The 24,649-nt window shown below is 36.0% G+C and overlaps 1 protein-coding gene across 1 annotated transcript in view; it reads right to left on the reverse strand.

The window, feature by feature from the left end:
- The window catches only part of LOC145671976 (alpha-amylase 1-like), a 49,205-nt gene continuing 24,556 nt past the window's right edge, over positions 1-24,649 (reverse strand). The window contains exons 8-11 of the mRNA XM_081741167.1: positions 21,090-21,309; positions 16,959-17,074; positions 10,514-10,669; positions 1-331 (exon numbers count right to left, since the gene is read on the reverse strand). Coding sequence (XP_081597293.1) covers positions 320-331; positions 10,514-10,669; positions 16,959-17,074; positions 21,090-21,309 — 504 coding nt within the window. The 3' untranslated portion in view covers positions 1-319. The remainder of the gene's footprint in view (positions 332-10,513; positions 10,670-16,958; positions 17,075-21,089; positions 21,310-24,649) is intronic.

Here is a 24,649-nt window from a genome sequence, read left to right on the forward strand (position 1 = left end):
CTGCTATGTGTGAAGTAAATACACGTGTGAAATTAGAATAAAACTCATAAGTACAACTTATACATTCTAAATTATATACTTAACTTATAATAACAATCTTTTCAGTTTACAAATGCTGTCCTTCAGTTCAAATTACAATACCGCATAAATTAGTACTTATAAATATGATGTTGAACTTACAATTAACTTATAACGTCACTCAAGTATCACGTAAATGAACCATAAGTTTTGCCAAACATAGGCCTATGTTTATGCCATTTCATGTTGGTGAAGGTTTCTTCAACTGCCAACACAAACATATTTTCTTCCAAAGTGTTTCTTACAACCTGGACTGAAAGAAATTTTCTTATTAGCATGAACAATCAAAACTGAATATTCTATCGTCAAAAGTTGAAAAAATATATTCAGAAAGAATAATAAATTATGCATTTCATTGACATGGGTATTTTTATTCCTTACGTTCTGATTACGGATGACAAGAGGGACAAGTGGAGCATGTCACACCCAATACTTTTCTGTCATGTGTAAGGTTGCCAAGTGGCAGGTATTTTACCGGTAGGGCCGGAGATCTTGTTATTAGTTTGATTATAGCAGGCCTATACTATAGGCAACCTACGAAGATTGCCGACAATATTACTTTCCAGAGTTGGGAACCCTAGTGTTATCTCATATCAATGTTTGATTTCTTCTACGTTGTTAAATGTGGTTTGGGTAAATTATGCTTTATGCTGAAACAGATGTATCGGAGCTTTACCATAAAAATTGTTGTGCGTACGCATATATATATATATATATATATATATATATATATATATATATATATATATGTGTGTGTGTGTGTGTGTGTGTGTGTGTGTGTGTGTGTGTGTACCATACATGTGTGTTGTTTTAAAACGCTCATTTTTTAACATCTATTACTGCTGGAGTTTTTTTGTTGTGAATTGTACATGCATTGCAAAGCAGTTAAATTTGTTTTGAGAAGGAGCTCTTGAAGCTGGTAGAGTCATGTCGTCATCTGAATGGTCTTCAAAAGTACAACGCAAAAGGCTTATTTCAATCCCTCCCAAATGCTATCTAAACGGTTTTGTGGATTCAAGAACACAAGTCGTATATGTCGTCGACATGAACATCAGACAAAGTACACATGTTATGGATTCTTTCCTCCTTTTCTCCCCCTTTTTCAGAAAAAATCTCCATTTTCCTCAAATTCTCCTTTCCATGTATATGATACGGACATGCAAATGAAACTGTTGGAGAGGTTGCTTCATTTTAAAGAGAATAAGATACGAACCAAAATCCTAGAGTTGCTTGACTGAAAGTCTAAAATTTACCTTTAAAAATCCAAAATAAAAGGTTAAATGGTACGTTGTAACAGTTCTGAGTCTAATGTAAATACATACGTATGACTGTAAACCTGCTTTCACAAATAAACAGGAGTAAATTCCGATTGAAATGCCGTGCAGTATAATTAAATTTTAAACAAAATTAAGAAATCCCCTGATTGGAAGTAAGAAAATTAATAAATGTACAATTGAAATAGTCATAAATATGTGCAACTCTCATTCGTATAATTGGCTACTAAGAAATGAGATTGATAATTCAGAGGATTGACGTTTGGTGCTACGGTGGGTTAATTCATACATTTCTATTGACTGTATTTATAATATTTTGACATAAATAACATGTTTCTCTTTTCAAGGAAACAATCCAATTTATAGGACTTTTGAAGTAGTACTTGGAGATTCTGCGTACTTACAGAGGTAAACCTAGGATTTTGTTTCGGGAGAAGGAGTGATATTTTTCGTTAGATATCATTATCTTAGATAATTGTGTTTTGTCATACCATAACTCAATATTTTTTAAATGTTATTTTCGTACTTCAGGAGCTGATATATTTCCTAATTTCAGCACTAGCTTCGCTCTGTGTACTTAATTGCTTCTTTATTATTGATTTATTTATACATATTTCTTAGCAGTGGCAGCACCTATGCCCTTAAGCCCGCCACGCACGAGGGACGACGTCTCTCAGCGAGCATACTATCCAGAGAAGGAAAGACCCTGCCTAGGACCTGTATGTTAAGTACTATTCCGGCATTTGCTTCGTATAAATGATGGCTGGCCTGAAAAAGCTGTTACACACTTTCGACCGAGTATACCCACCGGGAATCGAACAACATGAATGATGATAACGCCAGCAAAAAAGAATAACAAAAAATAATTATGATAACATTACAAAAAGAAGAAAATATTACTACAAACAAAAAAAGAAACAAGGGACGCAAAGAAAAATCAACGATGAAATAAAGAAAATGAAGACAAAGACCCAGAGAAGTACTATAACCCAAACCTTTTTAAGCCATCATCTAATGGATGTCCTGTCTACAAAATATTCAATCTACGGATATTGTATAGAAATATAGAAAATACGGCGCAATTAGCTAAATTAAAGGTGCCAACAGTAACGTTTAACAATAGCTTTGAGACAACCGTGCTGAGTGCCATAAATGGAAATGTTGGGTTTATTATAAAAATGTGGCCTATGTGCCTAATACTATTCACTAGGGATGATTCCATACCGGGGCCGAGTACCAGTATAAAACCTATATATCGTCTGAAAGCTTTTGCCATGAGAAGTACGAAACCGTTTTCAAATCACGGGCAAACCCACAACCTGACCCTATAAGGAGCCAGTTTGTTGGTGTTTGCGACCCTATGTATGGTATATTCGACAGAATTAAAAATGAATGTTACGATGCATCACGAGTAAGTGCCTGAGTCCATCATGATCCTTTTTAACTCATTGCTAGAACGTGACTATGGCAAGAGTTTGGTAATATCTCTCTGCACTCAGACATACCCATTGGGTCAGTGTTGCCAACGAATTGTAAATATAATGTGGCAAATGGTTTCTCTATCACTGGACGTATATCCATGTAATGTGGCATAAACATCATTCATCACTAGAAAAAATATACTGTGGACGTATTCCTCTCTCAAGGACCCCAGTTTGTCAGTGTTGCCAACCAACTGTAAAAATGAGAAGGTGTAAAACAGGTTCCGTACGATAAGACGTTTACACATCAAGCTTGGCAGAAATATGACACGATACTATAGCACAAAGACGTTGAGTATGACCATCTCCCAACCATTCTAGGTTGTCAGTGTTGCCAACCAAGTGTAAACATCACAATGTTGCAAATGGCGTGCGTGCCATGGAACGAATATAAAACAAATGTGACAGAAGCAGCATTGAATAATGGAAAACATAGTGTGAGTGTCCCCGTTTCCCAAGCACCCCTGTTTAGCAGTGTTCCCAACTAATGCGAGCATTCAATATTATTGCATGGAGTCTACAGCATTGGCAAACATAATTAGACTGTGATTCATGCCAGGTTTTCCATTGTCCAATGTTGCATATGTCATATTTGTTATATATTGGTTCAATTGCAAGCACGCCACTTGCAACATCGTGTTCACATTTGGCTGGCAACACTGACAACCTAGAATGGTTGGGAAATGGCCATACTCAATGTCTTTTTGCAATATGATGTGATGTTTCGTGTGATCGTGTGATGTTTCTAACAAGGTTGGTATATACATTTCTCATCCTACGAACCTGTTTTACATCCTCTCATTTTTACAACTGGTTGGCAACACTGACAAACTGAGGTCCTTGAGAGAGAAATATGTCCACAATATATTTTCTCTAGTGACGAATGATGTTTATGTCACGTTACATGGATATACGTCCAGTGGTAGAGAGACCATTTGGCACATTATATTTACAATTCGTTGGCAACACTGACCCAATGGGTACGTCTGGGTGCAAAGTGATATTACCAAACCCTTGCCGGAGCCACGTTCTAGCAACGAGCCAAAAGGGAACATAATGGGGGTTACGTGTTATGGGTCGTAACATTCATTTTTACTTCTGTCGAATATGTCATACATAGGGCCACAAACACCAACAAACTGGCCCCTTGTAGGGTGAAATTGTGCGTTTGCCCGTGATTTGAAAACGGTTTCGTACTTCTCATGGCAAGAGCTTTCAGACGATATATAGGTTTTATACAGGTACTTGGTCCCGATATGGAATCATCTCTAGTCAGTGAAAAACTTTATATATAGTATTCACTGTGGAAGTAGTTCAAATAATCCCCAGAAGAATGCGCGTGCCTATAGGTCCCATCAGTTCCGAAGTAACATCTCGGCTGTTTACTCAATATTTTCGTTTTGGCACTTAGCACGGATTTTATATTCTGTCTACAATTGCATTTCCACGAATAAAAGCAATCCACAGACTACTCCTAATGATATTCAATTTATCGTCAAATTCCAAGGAATTACTCAAACTAACGAAAGAAGAAACTAACGAAGAAACAAACCATTCGACACACAGGAAATATATCGTCAACTAATATAAACAAATGGTAGAATTGTACTTGATCCTAAACAACCTTAGATAATGTGCTACGTATTCACTCATGAACCATACTGAAAGAGAAACTGAAATGCGCACAATTAAGTGCACAAAGACCAAAGACAGTCCTACATGAAGTAAGGAAAATGGCTTAAGAACAAAACCTTGATGTTCTCTGTTCTACCATATACCATACATTCTACCATATGGATACCATGTAGAACAAGCAGAAAAATTCCTTTCATGTTAGCGCAAATACAAATCATATCTACAAGATCGGAACCAAAATCAGCAGTATTAGTTTCCAATAAATATAAGGTAAGGGTATAACCCATCTTTGTAATGAACGGAACCAAGTAGAAGAGATAAAGCAAAATATGGAACCCTACTTTCAATACTGAACCCAAAACACTCGTATTTAGAAAAACTTAAAACAATCTGCAATACGCTACAAAATTTTAAAAATGTAATTACTACTAATGTTAGTGCAAAATCATGACCTAGCCGAGACACTTTTTACTTAAAGAATTTGATCTGTAAATTGATAATAAGGCTCTTATCAGGTTATTAACAATTGTGGAAAGCTCCTGAAATATGGTTCCTTAATAGAACAATTGTAACAATTTAAATTTAAAATACACCAAATTAAATCTCTCGACAACAAGTAAGCAGACTTTGACTATTCTCACGATGTATTTAACTTTGATGTCAAGGGAAGCGTAAATCCTGTAGGCAATATACAAAACAACAATACTGACTTTGTACTAGTAAATTTGTGGGAGTTACTGTTCTTACATGAACCAATGTCAGATATACAAAGGAAACATCCTGAACTATTTCGGTATATTCAGAGAATAGAAGGCAGAGTAAACGTTGCTAACAAGGGACATCACCCAATTGTCCGGCTCCGATTTCAATGAAATTTTTCTAGCTGATAGGGAACATATATGTATTATTTGTGATGACAGAAATTTTTGCCATCGTGCATGTTTTCTATTTTTTTTATAATTTTTAAGAGTTCTGATGTGGTTATTAGAGATTACTACAGAAGTCCTTTACTAACCTCTGTAAACGTAGCGTTAATGATAGAACAACCATGTAGATACATATAAGGCCTAGGAGAAGTTGTATGGTAGGTATGATCTTGACCGCAGACATCTTGAAATCCGCCATTTTGAATTAAGGTCAAGTTTTTTAAATAGAAATAGGGTAATATGATACATAATTTCGGACTAGAATTTCATCAGAAAAACAATGGTGAAGCTAGTTTTGAGATACACCTATTTGGAGAAAAGTTACAGGCATTTAATTTTCACTTACTACATGCAAAAATCCCTTACCTCCGCTTCTAACCTGCGTATTAATGATAATAAGTGGATAAACGCTTCGGTAATACATACAGGGTAGTGATACGGTAACGGTATCCTTGATGGCAGCCATCTTGAAATACACCATTTTGAATTAAAGTGAAGTTTGAAAAATGAAAACCATAGAATGTAACATCTCATTTTAATAGCAAATTTTCCCAAAAAGCCAATGGTACGCTTATTTTTGTTCTATAATTAACCAGTGTGAATTTAGGACTGTTTCTAATGAGCACCAAAAGTCCATTATTCGATCTTTCAAATTGGCAACACTCCTAATTTTCACCGCATGTTTTAAGATTCCAACTGGCACTTTGCAGTTGTTGCCATGGCTCGTGTTTTCTAAATTTAAGAGTTGTGATTTGTCAGTTCGTGAATAGTGTTGGGATAAGCATACAGCAATCTTTCTGTATTTTGAAGACTTGCCATGTAATTATTTATTTCCTATACCTGCCCTTCAAAAACTCGTTATTGACATGAGACAACGAAAGAACTCCAACTTTGCATTCAAGTAATACCGAAGACGTAGCTTGTGTAGTAGATGAGACGAAAAATCAATTGAAAATTCACTTCAAACAGGAAAACGAAATATGATTGTTGTGTAAATCAAGGGTCTTTTGTTTTGTTTTATATTTATTTCTTTATTGTTTATTTATTTATTTTCCATGGCAATTTTTTTTGCTAGTTAGACAAAAAAAAAGTCATTTTTTCTAGCGATTGTTGTCGATGATTCATGATTGTAAAATTTATAATCAGTATTGATCGGGCACTCAATTAAGTTACACCTCTTTATAAACAAGTTACCTGTTTTCATATTATGTTCATAGTACAAACAATGTTGTGGGAATAGTCATATAATGCCTCTTTGATATTTTCGAGCATTGCTGCTATTTCTTAAATGTTGTATTTATTAAAAATATTTTATTGTTTGTTGATTGCGCAACATGTAGGCTACATTTCCTGATAATTTTGTGTTCATATAACACCAATTTGTTATAATTTCATTTGTATTTCTTTACCTCACATAGGTCCATAGGTTCTTCATGTATTCTCGTTTAAAATAAATAATTATATTGCAAGTCTTCAAAATTCAGAAAGATTGCTGGATGCTTATCCCAACACTATTCATGAACTGACAAATCGCAACTCTTAAAAAATGTAATAAATTTAGACAACATGAACCATCGCAACAATTGCAGAGTGCCAGTTGGAATCTTAAAATATGCGGTGAAAATTATGAATGTTGAGAATTTGAAAGATCGAATAATGTACGTTTGGTGCACATTAGAAGCAGTCCTAAATTCACACTGGTTAATTATAGAACAAAAATAAGCGTACCATTGGCTTTTTCTGAAAATTTGCTATTAAAATGAGGTGTCACATTCTATGGTTTTCATTTTTCAAACTTCACTTTAATTCAAAATGACGGATTTCAAGATAGCTGCTATCAAGGATACCCTTACCGTATCACTACCCTGTATGTATTACCGAAGCGTTTATCCACTTATTATCATTAATACGCGGGTTAGAAGCGGAGGTAAGGGATTTTCGCATGTAGTAAGTGAACAATTAAATGCCTGTAACATTTCCCCAAATAGGTGTATCTCAAAATTAGCTTCACCATTGTCTTCCTGATTAAATTCTAGCCCAAAATTATGTATCATATTACCCTATTTCTATTTGAAAAACTTGACCTTAATTCAAAATGGCGGATTTCAAGATGTCTGCGGTCAAGATCATACCTACCATACAACTTCCCCCTGGGCCTTATATGTATCAACATGGTTGTTCTATCATTAACGCTCCGTTTACAAAGATTAGTAAGGGACTTCTGCAGTAATCTCTAATAACTACATCACAACTCTTAAAAATTATAAAAAATAGGAAGCATGCACGATGGCAAAAGTTTCTGTCATCACAAATAATACATATATGTCCTCTATCAGCAAGAAAAAATTCATTGAAATCGGAGCCGGACAATTGGGTGATGTCCCTTGTAAGATGCAAGCCAGACATAAATTCTTGCTATGAAAAACTCGTGTCAGAAGAGGTAAATGAAAAATTTTAGTTCCATCGGGTATTATCATTTAGAATACCTAAAATGTGGTACCTTTAGTACGTATAAAACCATTCAACAGTTAATGAAAAGGTTCACCTGGAAGAGTTTAGTCAATAACTTAATAGGTTATATAAGAACTTGTACAGAATGCCAAAAGGCAAAGCATTCCAATATTTCTAAAATGCGATGTTTAGAGTCTATTCTTAACACCTGTATAAATTCCAATTTAACTGTAGGATATGTAGGACAAATGACAGTTTTTAATGGATTTACATATTTGTTAATTGTAATTGATAATAGTATCCGTTTTTGAATGTTAGAAAGGTTAAGGACAGTAACTTCAAAAGTTACAGTATATGTGAAAAGTTGAATGACTTGTTTAGAATATATGGACTTACTGAAATCTTGTCTAGTGGCAATTTCTAGGTTTTCACTTCCAATTAATTCCAGTGACTTTGTTCAGTTTAGTGATACTGTACATTCATATGAAATTAAGTCTGTATTGCGCGGAAACTAATGCGGCGGAGCGCTACATTAAAAGTTGCATATTTTCCTTAATATTTTATTTTCCTAATAAACAAAATCAATAGAGCTCTGATACCCGGATATTACAAATTAATCTTAACTTTTGTGGACACAAAAGCATGAGAGCTGTCTGAGTTACTTTTGCGAAGAGTTTTAAACAGTTCATCGAAAATAAAATGGAACGTCATGTATGCCGATCTCCACGATGATAATAGGGCTGAGGTATAGAATAATGCTATGGAGAATATAGAAAAATATTGGGAGAAAAGACGAGAGGTGTATCTAATGTTGGAGATTAAATATTAGTTAAGAGTCATGAGAAATTGTCTCTAAAAGATACAATTAGTATGACCTTATTATATGATTCGGTTGCTCGATACAAAATTAGAAAGTTTTTGACTTCTAATTCTTTACTGGTTCAAGAAGTAGAAATTGAGATAATATTAAATGTTGAGATTTAGTGATGTTCAAAAGTTTTTTCTACAAGATAATAAAATTGTAAAAATTTGACTAATAAATATATACATCAAATATGAATTCGGGAGGAAGTAAAGCATGCCCTTCACATACTTCATACTCATATAATTCAGACAATTATCAGGCAACCTAACAAAATGCATTAATAGGTTAAAGGTAAGATTAGCTTTAGAATTTAGAATCTATTGATAAAATCTAGAATCAGAATTGAATTTTAGTATAAGCTACTAGTTATAGAACAAGAATTAGTTGTTAAAGTACTTGTTTAACGGTAACATGGGGTAAAATGAATCCATTATCGTTAAAAAATATTAGGTTTAAGTTCGATTGATCTTGTTTCTTTCTGTGCTCACTAATCAATCATTAGTGTTATATTTATCATATGTATTAATTGTTTCTAAACTCCCTTTTATTGCATAGATTAGACTGTGATGATGTACCTATTATGACTTTCCAACAACTGTGATCCGAATGAGTGGGTGTTTTGTTTATCTTTCTTGCTTGTAAGGAATTGATGTAAGCTGTAATAGAAATACGCATATTTCAAAATAACTTGGAATTGTCTTGATTATGGAATTTTAAAGTTGCAAATTATCCTGACATGTCCAAATCTTAAGGAAGTTTCTGGGTCTTTTAATGAAGAATAAAGATACTATTGGTCAACCCACTCGATTGTTATATTGTAATTACAGTAACCTCAAACTTACGTAAGTAATGTGAGGGCACGATGCTTAAGTGGTAAACTGCTTCCCTCTAGTGCGTGGGGTCCTTGATTCGACCTCCAGCCAACTACATTTGTGGTGGAACATTGTTTCCGTGGGTTTTCTGGGAGTACTCTCGTGTCCTTCCACATTCTCATTCTACTAATTATTCCATTATCATTCACTTACCTTAATCATCCGTCTCGCTTTGCCTCGTGAGTAATGTGTTTCGTAAACCTTACGTAACTCAAATTTTACGCAAGTCGATTTTTTGGAAAATGTAATATGTGTGATTATTATTATACGCTAAGGCAGTTCTTGAGCAAAGTCAAAATGTAAAAATTAGCATTACATGGCTATCAACTAAAGAAAGAAAACTTACTAATTCCTGTATGCAGCTTGTACAGATTACGTGTATATCAACTTGCTTAATTTATAACAATAAAGTGTTTTTAAGAATATGACTTCTCTCAAGAGCCACCACTGGTCAATATTGTTTACACAATGTCATACTATACCTGAAATATCATGAGGCTGTATTTATTCAGACTTAAAGTACACAAATATGAAAATCTATAATTATAGTATATTAATATAATATTTGACAAAAAAATAAAAAATATTTTTTAAACTCCCACGACAATGCGCTTAAGACTGCAGGAAACGACTGATTAATGAAAGTGAAGATAAGGTATGTATTACGCTCTCACACCGGGAATCGTACCCGAGACCACATGCACAAAAGATACACAAGCTAGCTACTAAAATAGCTTGAAGAGCTCCAATATTAGACATAGAGATTGTAATTTTCAAGATTTATTACCTCAATTAACTGCTAATTGATGTAAGTCACCTATAACGTAAGTTGAGGATTACTGTATTGCTCGTTTAGATTTCGGAGATTTAAATCCGATAATCAAACGCCATAATTTTAAGTAAGAGACATATTTTATGACGTTCTATTTACCTGAAGATGAATCGCAATCACCCTTTCAGAGGCACCTTCCTCAATAATTATGTCCGCCAATCCGTCAGCATTAACATGAACAACTTTACCAGTGCAAGACCCACTGGCAAACTCACCGGATATTATGTCACAGTAGATTCCAGCAGGGAGACAAGTCTGTAAAAACAACATGAAATGATTCTCTTTTATTCGAAAGGGAGTTGTAATAAAACAATAACTAACTCTATGGCCTATGGAACCCGGAGGTTCAATGCCGCGTTCATAAAAACTCTCCACTGACTTCTATCCTTAGCCAACTGGATCCAGTTTCTACTTTGTATTCCTATCTCTGTGAGATCCACCTTAATATTGTCCTCCCACCTGCGCCTAAATCTTCCTAATGGTCGTTTTCCGATTGGTCCTCCAGTTAAGACTTTGAAAGCATTACTACTTTCTTCCATTCTGGCTACATAACCTGCCCACCTGAGCCTTCCAGACTTGATGACTCTAACAATGTTTGTTAAACCGTGTAAATTATGTGGTTTCTCCTTATGAAGGTTCCGCCATTCCTCTTGAGTCCGAATAATCGACTCAGGATCTTGTTCTTAAATACTTTCAGTCTATGTTCTTCCCTCAGCATAAGCGACCATATTTCGCAACCATACAGAACAACAGATATGATTATCGCTTTATATTTTTTAAGCTTCAAATTCCTCGACACAATTCGCGACAACAAGAGATTTTAAACTGAATAGCAGAGATGGAGTGGGTCAGTGGGTCGGTGGGTCAGTGGGTCAAGTGGGTCAAGTTTTCTGAGTGGGTCAGTGGGTCGTGGGTAAACAGCATGTGACCCACTGTGACCCACCACCCACCATGACCCACTGTGACCCACCACCCACCGTGACCCACTGCGACCCACCACCCACCATGACCCACTGTGACCCACCACCCACCGTGACCCACTGCGACCCACCACCCACCATGATCCACTGCGATCCACCGACTCAATATGATCTACTGACCCCCTCTGCTCACTGCATTATAGACAGTATCTTCTGAAGACTGGTAAATTTGTCTCCGTTTTACTTTCAAGGCCTTCATTTCCCTTCCTTTTCCACTTGTTTCTGTCTACTTACCTGAGGTGAGTATATCTAACCAAGTGAAAAAAGAACTTCAGGGCTTTTGGGTATTGATATTTTTAATTGTAATAATAGCAATAGGACTTATACTATTACTTGGCTTTCGAGATCTGTGAGTTTTTAGAGGAGCTAACTACTGGAAAAAATACATTTTTGAATCACTGTAATATATAAATTATTATATAAAAAATTGAATGTAACTATGTGTGCCTGATCATCACGGTCAAATTGCAAAGTCAAATGAAATTACTTTTGATATATAGTTAGACCTTAATCCAAACTGGGATGTTATATTGCTTTTATTATAATGCATAATATCCTAAGGAGATAGAGAGGATCCGAATTTTTGCGAAAAAAAATGAGTATCTCGCAAACCGTTAAATTTACGGAGCTGAAAGTCAGTGTATTAACTCTTTATTGAAAATAAACAGAATGTGTCCTAGCATTTTAAAAAATTTTCCTTTATGTGTGTGGAGGGAGGGGTCACTTTCTATATATGGAAAATTGGTAGTGAGTTGGTTTGTAAAAATGATCGAAAACGATCGATGTTATTTAAGAAAGAAAAATCAGAAACAAAAAATACAGTGCTTGGCTTCATATATCTATTGTTTCTACTATAATAATTGCTAAAGCTTATGTTTATTATATGGAGCGCTTTCAGCACAGGGCAATCAACCCAAAAACTTGTGACTAAAATAGGCATAAAATTTGTACTGTAAGCTTAATTACACGGAAATTTTAAGTTTGGATTGTACGCATAATTATATGGAAAATTTTACACTTTTTTTCCCTTTACGTTGGTCTACTTACCTTGATTTGGAAAGTTGAAATTTCATCCTTTTTTCCACTGAAAAGTATTGATAATTCAACAAGGAAATAATTATACTATGATAATTTAATTGAAATTCATCGTAATTTGGCACATGGCAAACAGCGGTAGGGGAAGTTGAAGGGGTAGTTGAAGGGGAAGAAGGAGGGAAATTCCCATTCATTTCTGAACATTCCAGGAACCTCGTTCCCTTTCGCATTCTAGACGGGGGAGGGAACTTTGTAATGGCATCAAACCTTCATGTGTAATTACAAAAATTAAATTTATAAACAAATAAGAAATCATCAGTTTATCAGGGTTTAATTGATAATTTATTCACAAGATTCCCTATCGAAGGCATGATAGATGAAGTTTCTGTTCTCCATGAGTCGACATTTGCCAACTGACATGGTCGATATGGAAAAGATGTTGTATGGTGATAGAGAGATGATACTTCTTGCTGAGTATTTCAAAACTGACTAAGAAAAATCGTTATCAGACTTAAATCTAACAAGCAGATTGTCGATGAGGAGTTGCAGAAATCGCGTAGAAGTATTATCAATTTCCACGACAGAGTGCGAACGGGGATTTCCCCTTGTTGTTCATCAATGTTAATGGTCCACCGGTAGACAAGCTCAAAGTACACGGGCTAGTTATTTCTTGGCTGAAGGATGGACATCATTCCGCTGCGGGTGATTTACCACGAAAAAGTTACCAACAGGAAATAAACCCGATTTCAGATTTGTTTTAAGGTGGAAAATTACGAGTTATAGAAAATGTATATTTGTAGTACTAATAGCTTATTTGTGTTATTCAACTTTGTACCTATTTTTTAGTAAGTCTTTTCTATGCTTTAGGTAAACTACTTTGAATAAATATTCATAATAATTGCAATTATGCATATTTGTAACTTAAATTTAACGTGGTGTTTTAGTGATTACACAAATTACAATTATGAGCATACTTTATGGAGATGCTCTCACATAGGGTACCCGAGCACCTTTATAAACTATGAAAAACTGATTTTTCAAGTTTTTTGTGAGAAAAATACTGTGAACTGAGAAACTATAACCTTTTCCATATTGTACAGGGGTATTTTCCTACGAATAGAAGTTTTTTTTTTTTTTTAATGCGTTCAGAAATTAACACTTGCAAGAATACTCTCTTAGTACAAGTATATTTTAGGCACAGGCTAATTTCCCCCCACCTCGAACTGTTTCAATTTCCTCACCGACAAACACTTTACCATTTTATATCATAAAGGTCAGATCCACCATTATTCTAACAGAGTGGTGGTTGAGAGATTGACTAGAAGTTCAAACTTCGATTAGTGACAATTTCACAGTCTTGTTTTATTTCAAGTGTAAACTCTTTAGTCAGTACAGAAGAGGCCGTGGATCGTGTTCAGAGTTGATGACGATGGATTTTGGTTAGAATAGGTCACAGTGGATGAGAGTGATCCATGGTGGGTGGTGGGTCACGGTGGGTCAGAGTGGGTCATGGTGGGTGGTGGGTCAGAGTGGGTCACGGTGGGTGGTGGGTCAGTGGGTCGTGGGTCACGGTGGGTGGTGGGTCAGTGGGTCGTGGGTCAAGTTTTCATTGACCCACGCCAACTCTGCTGAATAGTACCTGGTCCTTCTTGTTTCTAGTTGAAGGTACGACATAAATATGGTTACATTCTTATGGTTTTGTTTGTGTGTTTGCGTGTGTTTATCTGGGGTAGTACAAATCAATTTCATAATATTTATTATCGCTTAATTTTTCAATACTAAAATCAAATTACATTACATTTTCGTTATCCTGTTCTTAAATTTACTTCTGATTTGTAAACTTTTTGGTTCTCAAAACACTACTTATCAATACCAATTAGTATCAGTATCAAAAACCGTACTATGTAATCAAAAACAAGACAAAATATATACCCAATCATTGAGCTATTCTTAATCATAATAACAGAAAATTCAAAACTTCAATTAAAATTATATAGAATTAGCTAGGTATTCCCTTCTTTCCGTTTTGTCGTAGAAAATAAAATAAAAATAAAATTTTTATTTTACGTCCAGTGTTCATGTCATATAAGCCAAAGGAGATTATGACTAATAAAAGTATTATTCAGCAAAAAATTTGTGGATTCAGAATGTAGTAGGAAAGGGAATATCCCCAAGATATTGTACAACCACAAACTAAGTGGTCTGGTATCAAACCAGGAACCCTTTGCAACAGAGGTGTGTCGTCCACCACTGAGCCATCATGCCGTTTTCTTTCGTAATACTGCAAATGAAATGCTATAGATGACACTAGGACACTTAGCAGAAGATCAGCTCATTATTACAAACAATAATTAGAAACCCATTTGAGGAAACTATGCACTAAAATATGTATATCTAAACAGATAGATTTGCGCATAAGATTATTCAGTTAAATTTTAAATATTGCCATATAAGTTAGACCGTAAGGGTCTATGCTTCACACTGTATTTTGATTTTCCATATACGTATTAATAACATATGGTGATGTCATGTTTATCTTTACACAGATAAAAGAAAATTGATGATACCGCTACAAATTTCCTTCAGCTTTTCTTCAAATTGTAAATATCGTATAATGCAAATTTCGTATTACATTTACTATAATGGAAGCTATGGTTCGATGCCTATGCATGTATCCTCCTCAGTGTTTCTTCCAGTGGACCTCTTCTCGGATCTAGGGCTAAGACAAATTACACTGATTACATGTCACTCTTCTGTAGAGCATATCATTTAGCAAATAGCACAGCTCCCTACTGCAGCTCCTGCACATTTTATTCGCACCTCTCGCAGACAATATTTCCTGAAAGGAAGCTTGGTCTCTATTCTTGTTGACAAAAGAATTGTTTCTTGGTTGGTTGATTTGGGAGTTCTCTGTTCCATTCAACACCAAGCCTATATGAGACGTGAACCTACAGCTTGATGTGGGATCCGAACCACATGAAGCCTGTCTGCGAATCGAATCCAGATATCTCACGCCAAAGCCACGAGGAGTTCTATTCATAGAAAAGTATGCTAAACTTACAAAAGTGTACACCAAGGTGACCAGAACTTTTACTTTCAAAAACGGGTCGCATACGAATCGACGACCGGGGGGAGGTAACTTCCACATTGCACTTTGGGACTCAGCAGTGTTTTCAATTTACAAAATACACAAGTAAGAATGATAACACAGCGTTTCTAACTTAGGTACTACCGAAAAATACTTTTAACTACTTCAACATTCAGAATTCCCACTCAGTTCCCACTTGAACCAGAACACTCAATTCTCATTTGAATATTCAGAAGTTTAGGCACGGCTGAACCTTCCCAATGCGTGTTGGTACGGAAGAGTGTAGAATTAGCATTGGCCATTTATATTTTGAATAATAATTACGTACACCTGGGTCATGTTTGCTTAAAAACGGGACATTTAGGCGTCCCGTTTGAGAATCAGAAAAAAAGAGGACAACGCTTGAAAATAAGGGACTGTCCCGGCTAAAACGGGACGTCTGGTCACCTTGGTGTACACTCATTTGTCAGTCAAATGAAGCACTCCAACTCCATTTGGAGTAATGTGGATCTGGAAAAATGTGGTATGGGCCTTTTTTCATACATTTCTAACGGTATCGGTAATAATATTTTGTCTTGCGAAACGTCTTAGCACCATAAAGTTTTAATTATACCCACAACAGGTTCATTAGTCATGAGAGTATAAGAATAACGTTTTAGCTGATCTTGTTATAATAGCCTTGATTTTGTTATATTCAAATTATGAAAATATTTTTAAAAAATAATTAATATACCAATTGTTCAAATGATAAGACAAGAAATCGAAATTATTTGGACTACTGTATTTTTATAACTAATTTTCTTCATAAACGAATTTACATAATCCACTATGGCTTCTTCTCGTACTACGTATATCTAGAACCAAGCCGGTAGCTAGCCCAAAAATGTAGAGGGCACGGTAGAAGTTAGGAAGGGGCCCGACCCAACCATATTATAGTTCATCACCGTATTATAATTCATTTGCAAGCCTACCGTGAAAATTTTAGGGGGGTCCGTAAAAATTTAGGGGGGGCCTGGTCCACCCTAGCCCTTCGCGGATACGGGCCTGTCTAGAACTATCCAGAAAGAATAAGTCTCTACATATTTGACCACCAAAGAAAAGGAAATGATACTATAGGATTTAGACCACAAGAAATGATATCATAAGATACAGACCATTATCCTTAATAACATACATATTTCTACACGTTATCGTTACATGTTCTGTGTGTAAATTTGAGAAGTGAGTAGGTCAGAACTGTCTTTTAAGCTTTCAAGTTTACACTCTATAAAATATATTCAATAAGGGACATTGTTACCTTTATTAGACAAAAAACTTTACTTTCTTTTCCAATAGGCCTTAGCAAAATACAGACACAAAATACTCAGAAATCATGCTGGCAACAAAGAAAATATTAAAATTTTGACTTAGGTATGAGATTGTACAAAAAAAATTGATTTACCTGCAAGGTTTGATTGAATGCAGTCTCCTCTGCGTTGAAGGCAATAAATCCTCGCTTCTGGCGACAAAATGCGATTTGGTAATTACCATTAGACCACCATTCCGATACTGCAGCACCTTGCAAAAAGAAGTATATAATTATAAATTGTGACCAACGCTAAAGTATCATCGAAAATACATATTTTTTCCAAAATTTCGTAAAGTAGTTTGTTAAAAATTACATACATGACAACGGTAATATTGTTGCATAACGGTAATATAATTGTATAACGATAATACATATTGTTGAAATAATATAATGTCAACGTTTGAAACCTGTCCATAGATTAATCATTTTTGCTACGCTACCACGGTTCATGAAATTTATGCTAATATAACTTCTCGTAAGTATGGCAAATGACATCATTCTTTGCAATAATATCTTCATTAAACTCATCAGAAGCCTTGAAAAGTATATCATCTGGCCGTTCTAGACATAGAGTAGAGAAACTGGACAATCAAACTCATCCACGAGACGTCCAAATTTTAAAGAACGTATTTTAAATAGTTCCATCTACAACGTGATGACCTCGTTATATCATTATTCAATACCTCTCCTCATTGGTCTAGTGACTAGTGCGTGTGTCTTTAGTCCACGCAGTTCGAGTTTGATTCCGGGAGACAGCATATTGACCGCATCCCGGTGGTTCTCATTCCAACTTAAACTTATGTCCACGTCTCATATAGCTTCGGCACTGAATAACATCGCAAAACTTCAATAAACAAGTAAATCAGTCTATATTCTAGATTGATTATTGTGTACTTCCTTAATAATAATAATAATAATAATAATAATAATAATAAGCTCTGTTACTAAAATTATGTAAAATATCAAAACTTCCATATATCAATACAATATTATTTGTTTACACTGTCCCATTAAAAATATGTGAAGTACTATACGAGGGCTCACAATAAAATAAAGAGAATTGTTGGAAAAAAAATAAATTTACTTACATTTTTAACCAACCACAATGTGATCACCTTCAAAGTACTCCTCTTGTTCCTGCACACACTTACTTCATCGGCGTTTCCATTGTTGGTAGCATCTCTGGAAGTCATCTTTTGGAATGCCTGCCAAATCCCGTGTTACAGCTGTTTCAATGTCTGTTTCTGCTTCAAAATGGTGTCCTTTAAGAATTGCTTTCACCTTTTGGAACAGAAAAATCACAGTCCGATGAATAAGGAGGGTATGGTAGCACTGTAATGGATTTTGATGCCAAATATTACCCAATAGACAATGTAGTATGGCCTGATGCATTATCGTGATAGAGGGCCAAGGTGTCAGCAATCTCTGGACGAACACGACGGATGTGTTTTCGAAGTCCTTCGAGAATTTCTATGTAGAAATGTTTATTTACTGTATGCCATGGAGATACAAACTCTTTATGGACAATTCCCCTGGAGTCAAGAAAGCACATAAGCATGCATTTCACCTTGGACTTCGACATGCGGGCTTTCTTTGGTCGTGGCGAATCTTTCGAACACCATTGCGCACTTTGACGTTTCGTTTCGGGGTCATATTGAAAACACCAACTTTCATCACCAGTGATAATTCTGTTCAGTACATCCGGGCTAGACTCCATTTGGTCCAACAAATCAGCCGCCACAGTCTTCCGATCATTTTTTGTTGCTGTGTGAGATTTTTCGGAACCAGTTTGGTACACACTTTTCCCATTCCCAAATTTTCAGTTAATATCAGACGCACTGTTTCTCGATTCATGTTCAGTTCATTCCCAATCATTTTCACTGTTAATTGTCTATCCGATCGCAGAAGTTCCCTCACCCTGTCTGTGTTCTCTTCCGTTAGTGTTGTTGTGGGTCGCAAACCGCGGTGTTCATCTTCGATTTTTGTTCTGCCTTCCGCAAACATTTTGTGCCAACGATACACCTGTGCCATTGATAACACCTCCTTTCCAAAGGCCAGCTGAAGCTTCCGGTACGTTACCGCGGCAGTATCATCAAGTTTCACACAGAAGGAGATTGCGTAGCGCTGCTCAATATTACGTGCTTCCAATGTTGTGACGGGGGTCCAGCACACGAAGCACTCTTTAATCTTGAACTCCACAATGAATAATATTTCATGAGTGCAACGTGCTGTGCTAGTGAATCATTTCCAAGGTCACACGCTGGCGGCATTTTTGCCGATCCCAAACGTTTCAGCATTCTTGCCAATTTGATGTCGAGAACATAATCCAAACAACCCCTGCGGGGCTTCTAACCCGTTCCTACTACTACTACTACTACAACAACTACTACTACATTAGCTGTGGATCTATATAGTACAAGGGCAAACGTACTACTACTACATTTGCTGTGGATCTATATAGTACAAGGGCAAACTTATTTTAATGAAAGAAGTTTAATGAAAATTTTAAAACAATGATCGTTAAATCACTTTTTGAATATTATTTTAACAAAAGAAGTGTTATAAACATTTTTAAAAGTAGTAAAAAAAAACTGTCCGTAGGCAGGATTCGAACCCTCGCCAAAAACATTTTTGTTATTAGCATGTTACGCTAGACCATTCGGCTACCAGAGCCGACAACAATTTTCGTTTATTTTGTGCTATATGTAGATCATGTCTTGTGATATCGCATCTGTATCGACCAATCAGATCAGAGGATATGCTGAAACGTTTGGGATCCGCAAATATGCACGCTACGCTGGCGGCGGTTTTAGTCTGCAGGATTGCCAGCATCAGCTGAAAAAACATTCTCATTACTTTATAGTCGGACCTCGTATTTTCCCGAAAAGAAGACGAAAAATAAGTTCTAGCAGATTCTTCAGATTCTTTGTAACATAAACTCCACTCCAAGAATAAGCTCTACTTCCAAAATATGGCCCAATAGTTGCATTACTTGCAATGGATTACTTTATGGTAACTTAGTTGCTTTCTGTATGTACTAAGACTAAAACCTTTCATTTTGTCTATATATTGCTATTGGTTATATTTTAAACTAAATTAATATTGTTATCACGATAAACCTCTCAACAAAACTCATACTGGTAAGCAGAACTTAGGGACGAAACGAAGAAAGTATGTTTCACGTGTTGGGTAGTTTCCAAATTACATACATTGATGAAATTTGAACCATATTCTGAGTATACCACGTGGCGCACGATTAGGGACACATGTAATTGTTAGAGTATAACAAAAATATTTCGTGTTAAATTTAACATAACGCACAAATACCTTTTTTAGTTCCTAGGAATGCGGATAGTCAAAATGACGGTAAGTTATCGCTAGGCGTGGCGTGATTGCGTGAAAAGTAGGTTTAACGCAATCCTGCATTGTGACGAAAAGGAAGGCTAAGCACGTACGTTTGTCCATATTGTAGCGAGCTAAAGTTGTTTTTTGTGCAGAAATAAGAAGTAAGTGCATTTGCACACGATACCAGCAATGTCGGTGATGGCCTCGGTTTCAATGTAATTAAATTGTAGCTTGTACACTTCCCGACAATGCCGGCTGAACTGCTGGCGACAGCCGGAAATGCTGCAGGTAAGCCCGATAATGAAGACAATTTCAACAGTTCTGTTGTATCTTTTTTCCTATTACAGTTATTATTATTATTATTATTATTATTATTATTATTATTATTATTATTATTATTATTATTATTATTATTATTATTATTATTGTCACGTCCTATAAACAACTTCAGAATAGTTTTTATAATCCCTGTTTTGAAGTAGCAAATTCCCTTTATTAAATAAAATATACAATGTGAGAAGTCTGGAGAATATCGATTTCTTTTTAAATAATTTTCGTCAAATAAAATGTGGAGAATCTAGAAGGTGCCGATTTCTCATCAAATACAATATAGAAAATTTGGATATCCGATTTCCTTTGGGTATTTTCGTCTTTTTTCTTTATAGATCGTACTTAAATTTTATTTCAAATCACTTCAGAATCCTAAATACTACACTATGCGATTTCGCTCAGAACTAGAAAGCTGTCTTCCGATTGTTTTGACGAAAATCTAAGTTTAGGAACGAACACTTGTTACTTCTTACTTTTTACTTGCTAGCAAAAGTAGTTCCGCAAACCTGCGTTCTTATCCAAAAAGAGCGAAAATTATTTTGATCTTACCTCTGACAACGTTTCTGAACGTTACCATGTTTCGTATAGGCTTCCACCTATGTTCACAGATCCAACCATTCCCACAAGATTGGTCGCTGTTTATAATCACCGGAAGAATATTGTTATTATCGTCGTGTGGAGGTCCTTGATCAGTGTTATTTCCAAAAGCAAAACTGGACATTATGCGAGGGAAACCATACGGCCAAGCAAGCATGAATGCCACTGCCATCTATAGCGAGAACAAAGACCATTTAAACACTTGTTAAAATCTTTTCTTACTAGAATTGCAATTAGAAATACATTTATCGCAAATATAATAATCGCAGATATATATATATGTGTGTAAATCAGAAATCACATTAAATGTTTACATTTTCAAAGGTTGATTTTGAACCTCAGTTTTCTTTTGTTAGCCTGTGAGCGCCTAAAGTAGATAAAGAATTAAAAAGAAAAGCTGTGCTTTACATATAATTTAACACAAATTATTTGCTGAGCAAAACAATATATTCATATTAGAAAACTACATGCGTGTGACAGTTTCGCCAACACTTTGGCTTCATCAGACACTATCTAAATTAAATGATAGTGTTTGATGAAGCCAAAGTGATAGTTAGCGAAACTGTCACACGTATGTAGTTTTTCAATATGAATATATTGTTTTGCTCAGCAAGTAGTTTGTTTGTGTATAAAAGAATATATGAAGGCAATTCGGAAAATAAAACTCTGCTCGATCGTCCATATCAACAAACAGAAGCAGAACTTATATTATGCATATTTGAAAACTAGTCGATCCTAACACCAGAGATGAGTACTCTGCTACTAAGTTGGGCCGCGATGGCTCAGTGGTAGATCGTTCAGCCTTGGCGTGTGTGATTCTTAGTTCAATCCCAGGTCCCGCCAAGTGGGCCTTGTGGTGCACAAATACCGTATGCGTGGATTTTCTCGGGGTTCTCCTGCTTCCTCTCACTTTTTTATTACACCATTTCATTCAGTTCTCATCATTACCGTCTCCTTTAGCCCACATGGCATAACCATGGGACGTAAAACTCAAAGATTTCGTATTCATTTTCTGCGACTAAGTTCATTCGGTCCGGTAAGTCGTAACGTTTATATAGTATTGCATTGTTGATTCAATTTCAAATTATTTAATAATAATGAGTTTAGTTTCATATTGTGAAACTATGAGAGTCTTCCAAACTATGCAAATTCAATATTGAAACCGGAAGTAGTAGATCTATAAGTTCCGGTAGCTGTAGAGAGATAAAGTGAGATGTCGAGTCTGTTCTTTGGACTGAATGTACGTCAAAAATCGCTTCTCGCTATCTCTTACAATTATTATTATATTGGTACGCCAAACTTAAGGACGAAATTAATTGTTGTGTGCTGTGTGACTCCCAAGCGCCATAGATTCGTGAAACTTCATCCTTACATAGAAATTAATGCTACAGTATGATACAGGAGACAATAGGGAGAGAGACGTGATAACAAGAATAAGAATGGCACCTTTACATAGAAACAATAACCTATACCTTAGTTACTGCGACTCATGATAGCCCCCTGACGTTACAAAAGGAGTTAAATGGTCCTTAGAATTGTGTGATCATCATGGACAGCGATGCGTGATCTGCAACGTGCTCCCATGCTGTTCACATAGTTGGTAATGACTTGTTGTGGTATGAAGTACCATTTTTCCAGCAGCGCTCTTAAGTACTAGTCGATGGTACTTGGCGCATCTGGACATTCTACAAGACGTCTTTCTACAGCATCTCAGACATGCTCGATAGGACTCAAGTCGGAGAAGATGGTAGGCCAGTCCATTTGCTGAATATCCTCTCGTACCAAGAGCTCCGCCACCTGCACTTTTCGATGTGGTCGCGTATTATTATCCATAAAGATGAAGTTTGTCGGACTACATCGAAAAGACATACTTGAGGCTGGAGTACAGTTCCACAATAACACTGGCCGGAATGTACCGCGTTCAAACATTTGGAGGTCGGCATGTCTATGCAACATTATGCCTCCCCACACAAAAACGATTGGACCACCAAAGTGATAATTTTCGTGGGTTCATTGCATGCTCCCTCTCTCACCAAATGAGTGTACGTCTAGAATCATTACTCAGACTGGATCTGCAATCTCTTCAGTCAAATCCTCATGTCCTTCGCACCACTGATATGCGAGTGTCAACGGAACACAGCGTAATGACCATCGGGCAAAGAGAACAACTTCATGCAGTCGACGTGCCGATGTAGAGTGTAAGGTGGACACCATGCAGTCTTACAATAGCATCCACTTTTTGATGTCGGTACCTTTTTGCAAGTTGCACAATATAGTGGTCATCCATTGCAGTGGTTGCAATTGCTCGACTGCCACCTGTCCTTCGCACAGCATTGCCTGTGGTTCGGAACACTCCTCATGCAAGCGAAACAATGCTGTGAACAATACCAACTCTAATTTTTGCATATAATAAGATAGACATACACAAAACTCAAGGAAACGATAATAATGGACTGTTGACAAAAAAATTAGTCTTTTTTAAACTTTTCTTTTAAATTTGAAACGTGTTTTATTCAAAACTAATACTGGTATGAACATACGATGTGTCCACATGTTGAACAAAAACTGTTCTAATTAAATATCATATTTCATATAGTTATCTTGTGAAATAGATGTCATATACATTTCTCTCTTTCTCTCTCTTTCTATCTATCTTTCTTTCTTTCTATTCACAATGTAGAGAAGTAAACAATCGTTACTATTTAGTCACCCGACATGGTTGGTTTACATAAAGGCAAAACAATACACAGCAAACAAGAGCTTTCAACACATGTTGAGACAAAGTTGAGAATTTTTCCCTCTCTTGTATGACTTGAAAATCTAGTTGCTTTCTTGCTTGACTGTACAAGATCTCTGGCTACCGGGCTTTCGTTTTTTCCATCGACTACGCAATATTTCATATTACTTTATCTATCTCGTCCTGAAGTTTTGCACACCAGTGTATATTGGAATTAATATTGAAAGAGGAAGTCGTACTAGTTCTTACAATTCCTGATTCAGTAGAAGAATAAAGATGGAAATGTATTAGCTTCCGGCATAGACATACGAGACATCCTCATGATTTCACCCCAAGTTAGTGTCTGTGTGTCACTTTATTTCTCGATAACTACTGACCAGATGTAAATGAAATTTGCTGGTCAAGTAGCCTATTGTCTAAGAAATAAAGATCGGTATATTTGATGGCTAAGCTCGGTCAGGGACAGGCTCGGCTCAGCAACACGGACTATGTTCTATAGCTTTCCGGCCGAAGCTTCTGAGTTTGGTTCGCTGACTGCGCTCCGCTTATTTCTAAATAATGGAAATGCCTGTAGTTTGAAACGTTCTCGGAATGTTGTGATAGTAAGAGTGCGTGTGTAACACCTGATCACCCGTAGTTGTTTTAAGCTGATCGTCTACAGCGGTGCTGTTCAACCTTTTTTTTTTTTCTCGTGTACCCCTAGACACAATTTGCCATCAAATTATGTACCCCTGAAGTTGTTTAACAGAAATAAAATCGAAATGAACTTATTAAA

The sequence above is a fragment of the Thermobia domestica genome, chromosome 15 (genome assembly GCF_964235325.1).
Source record: "Thermobia domestica chromosome 15, izTheDome1.hap1.1, whole genome shotgun sequence".
NCBI classification, from domain to species: Eukaryota; Metazoa; Arthropoda; class Insecta; order Zygentoma; family Lepismatidae; genus Thermobia; species Thermobia domestica.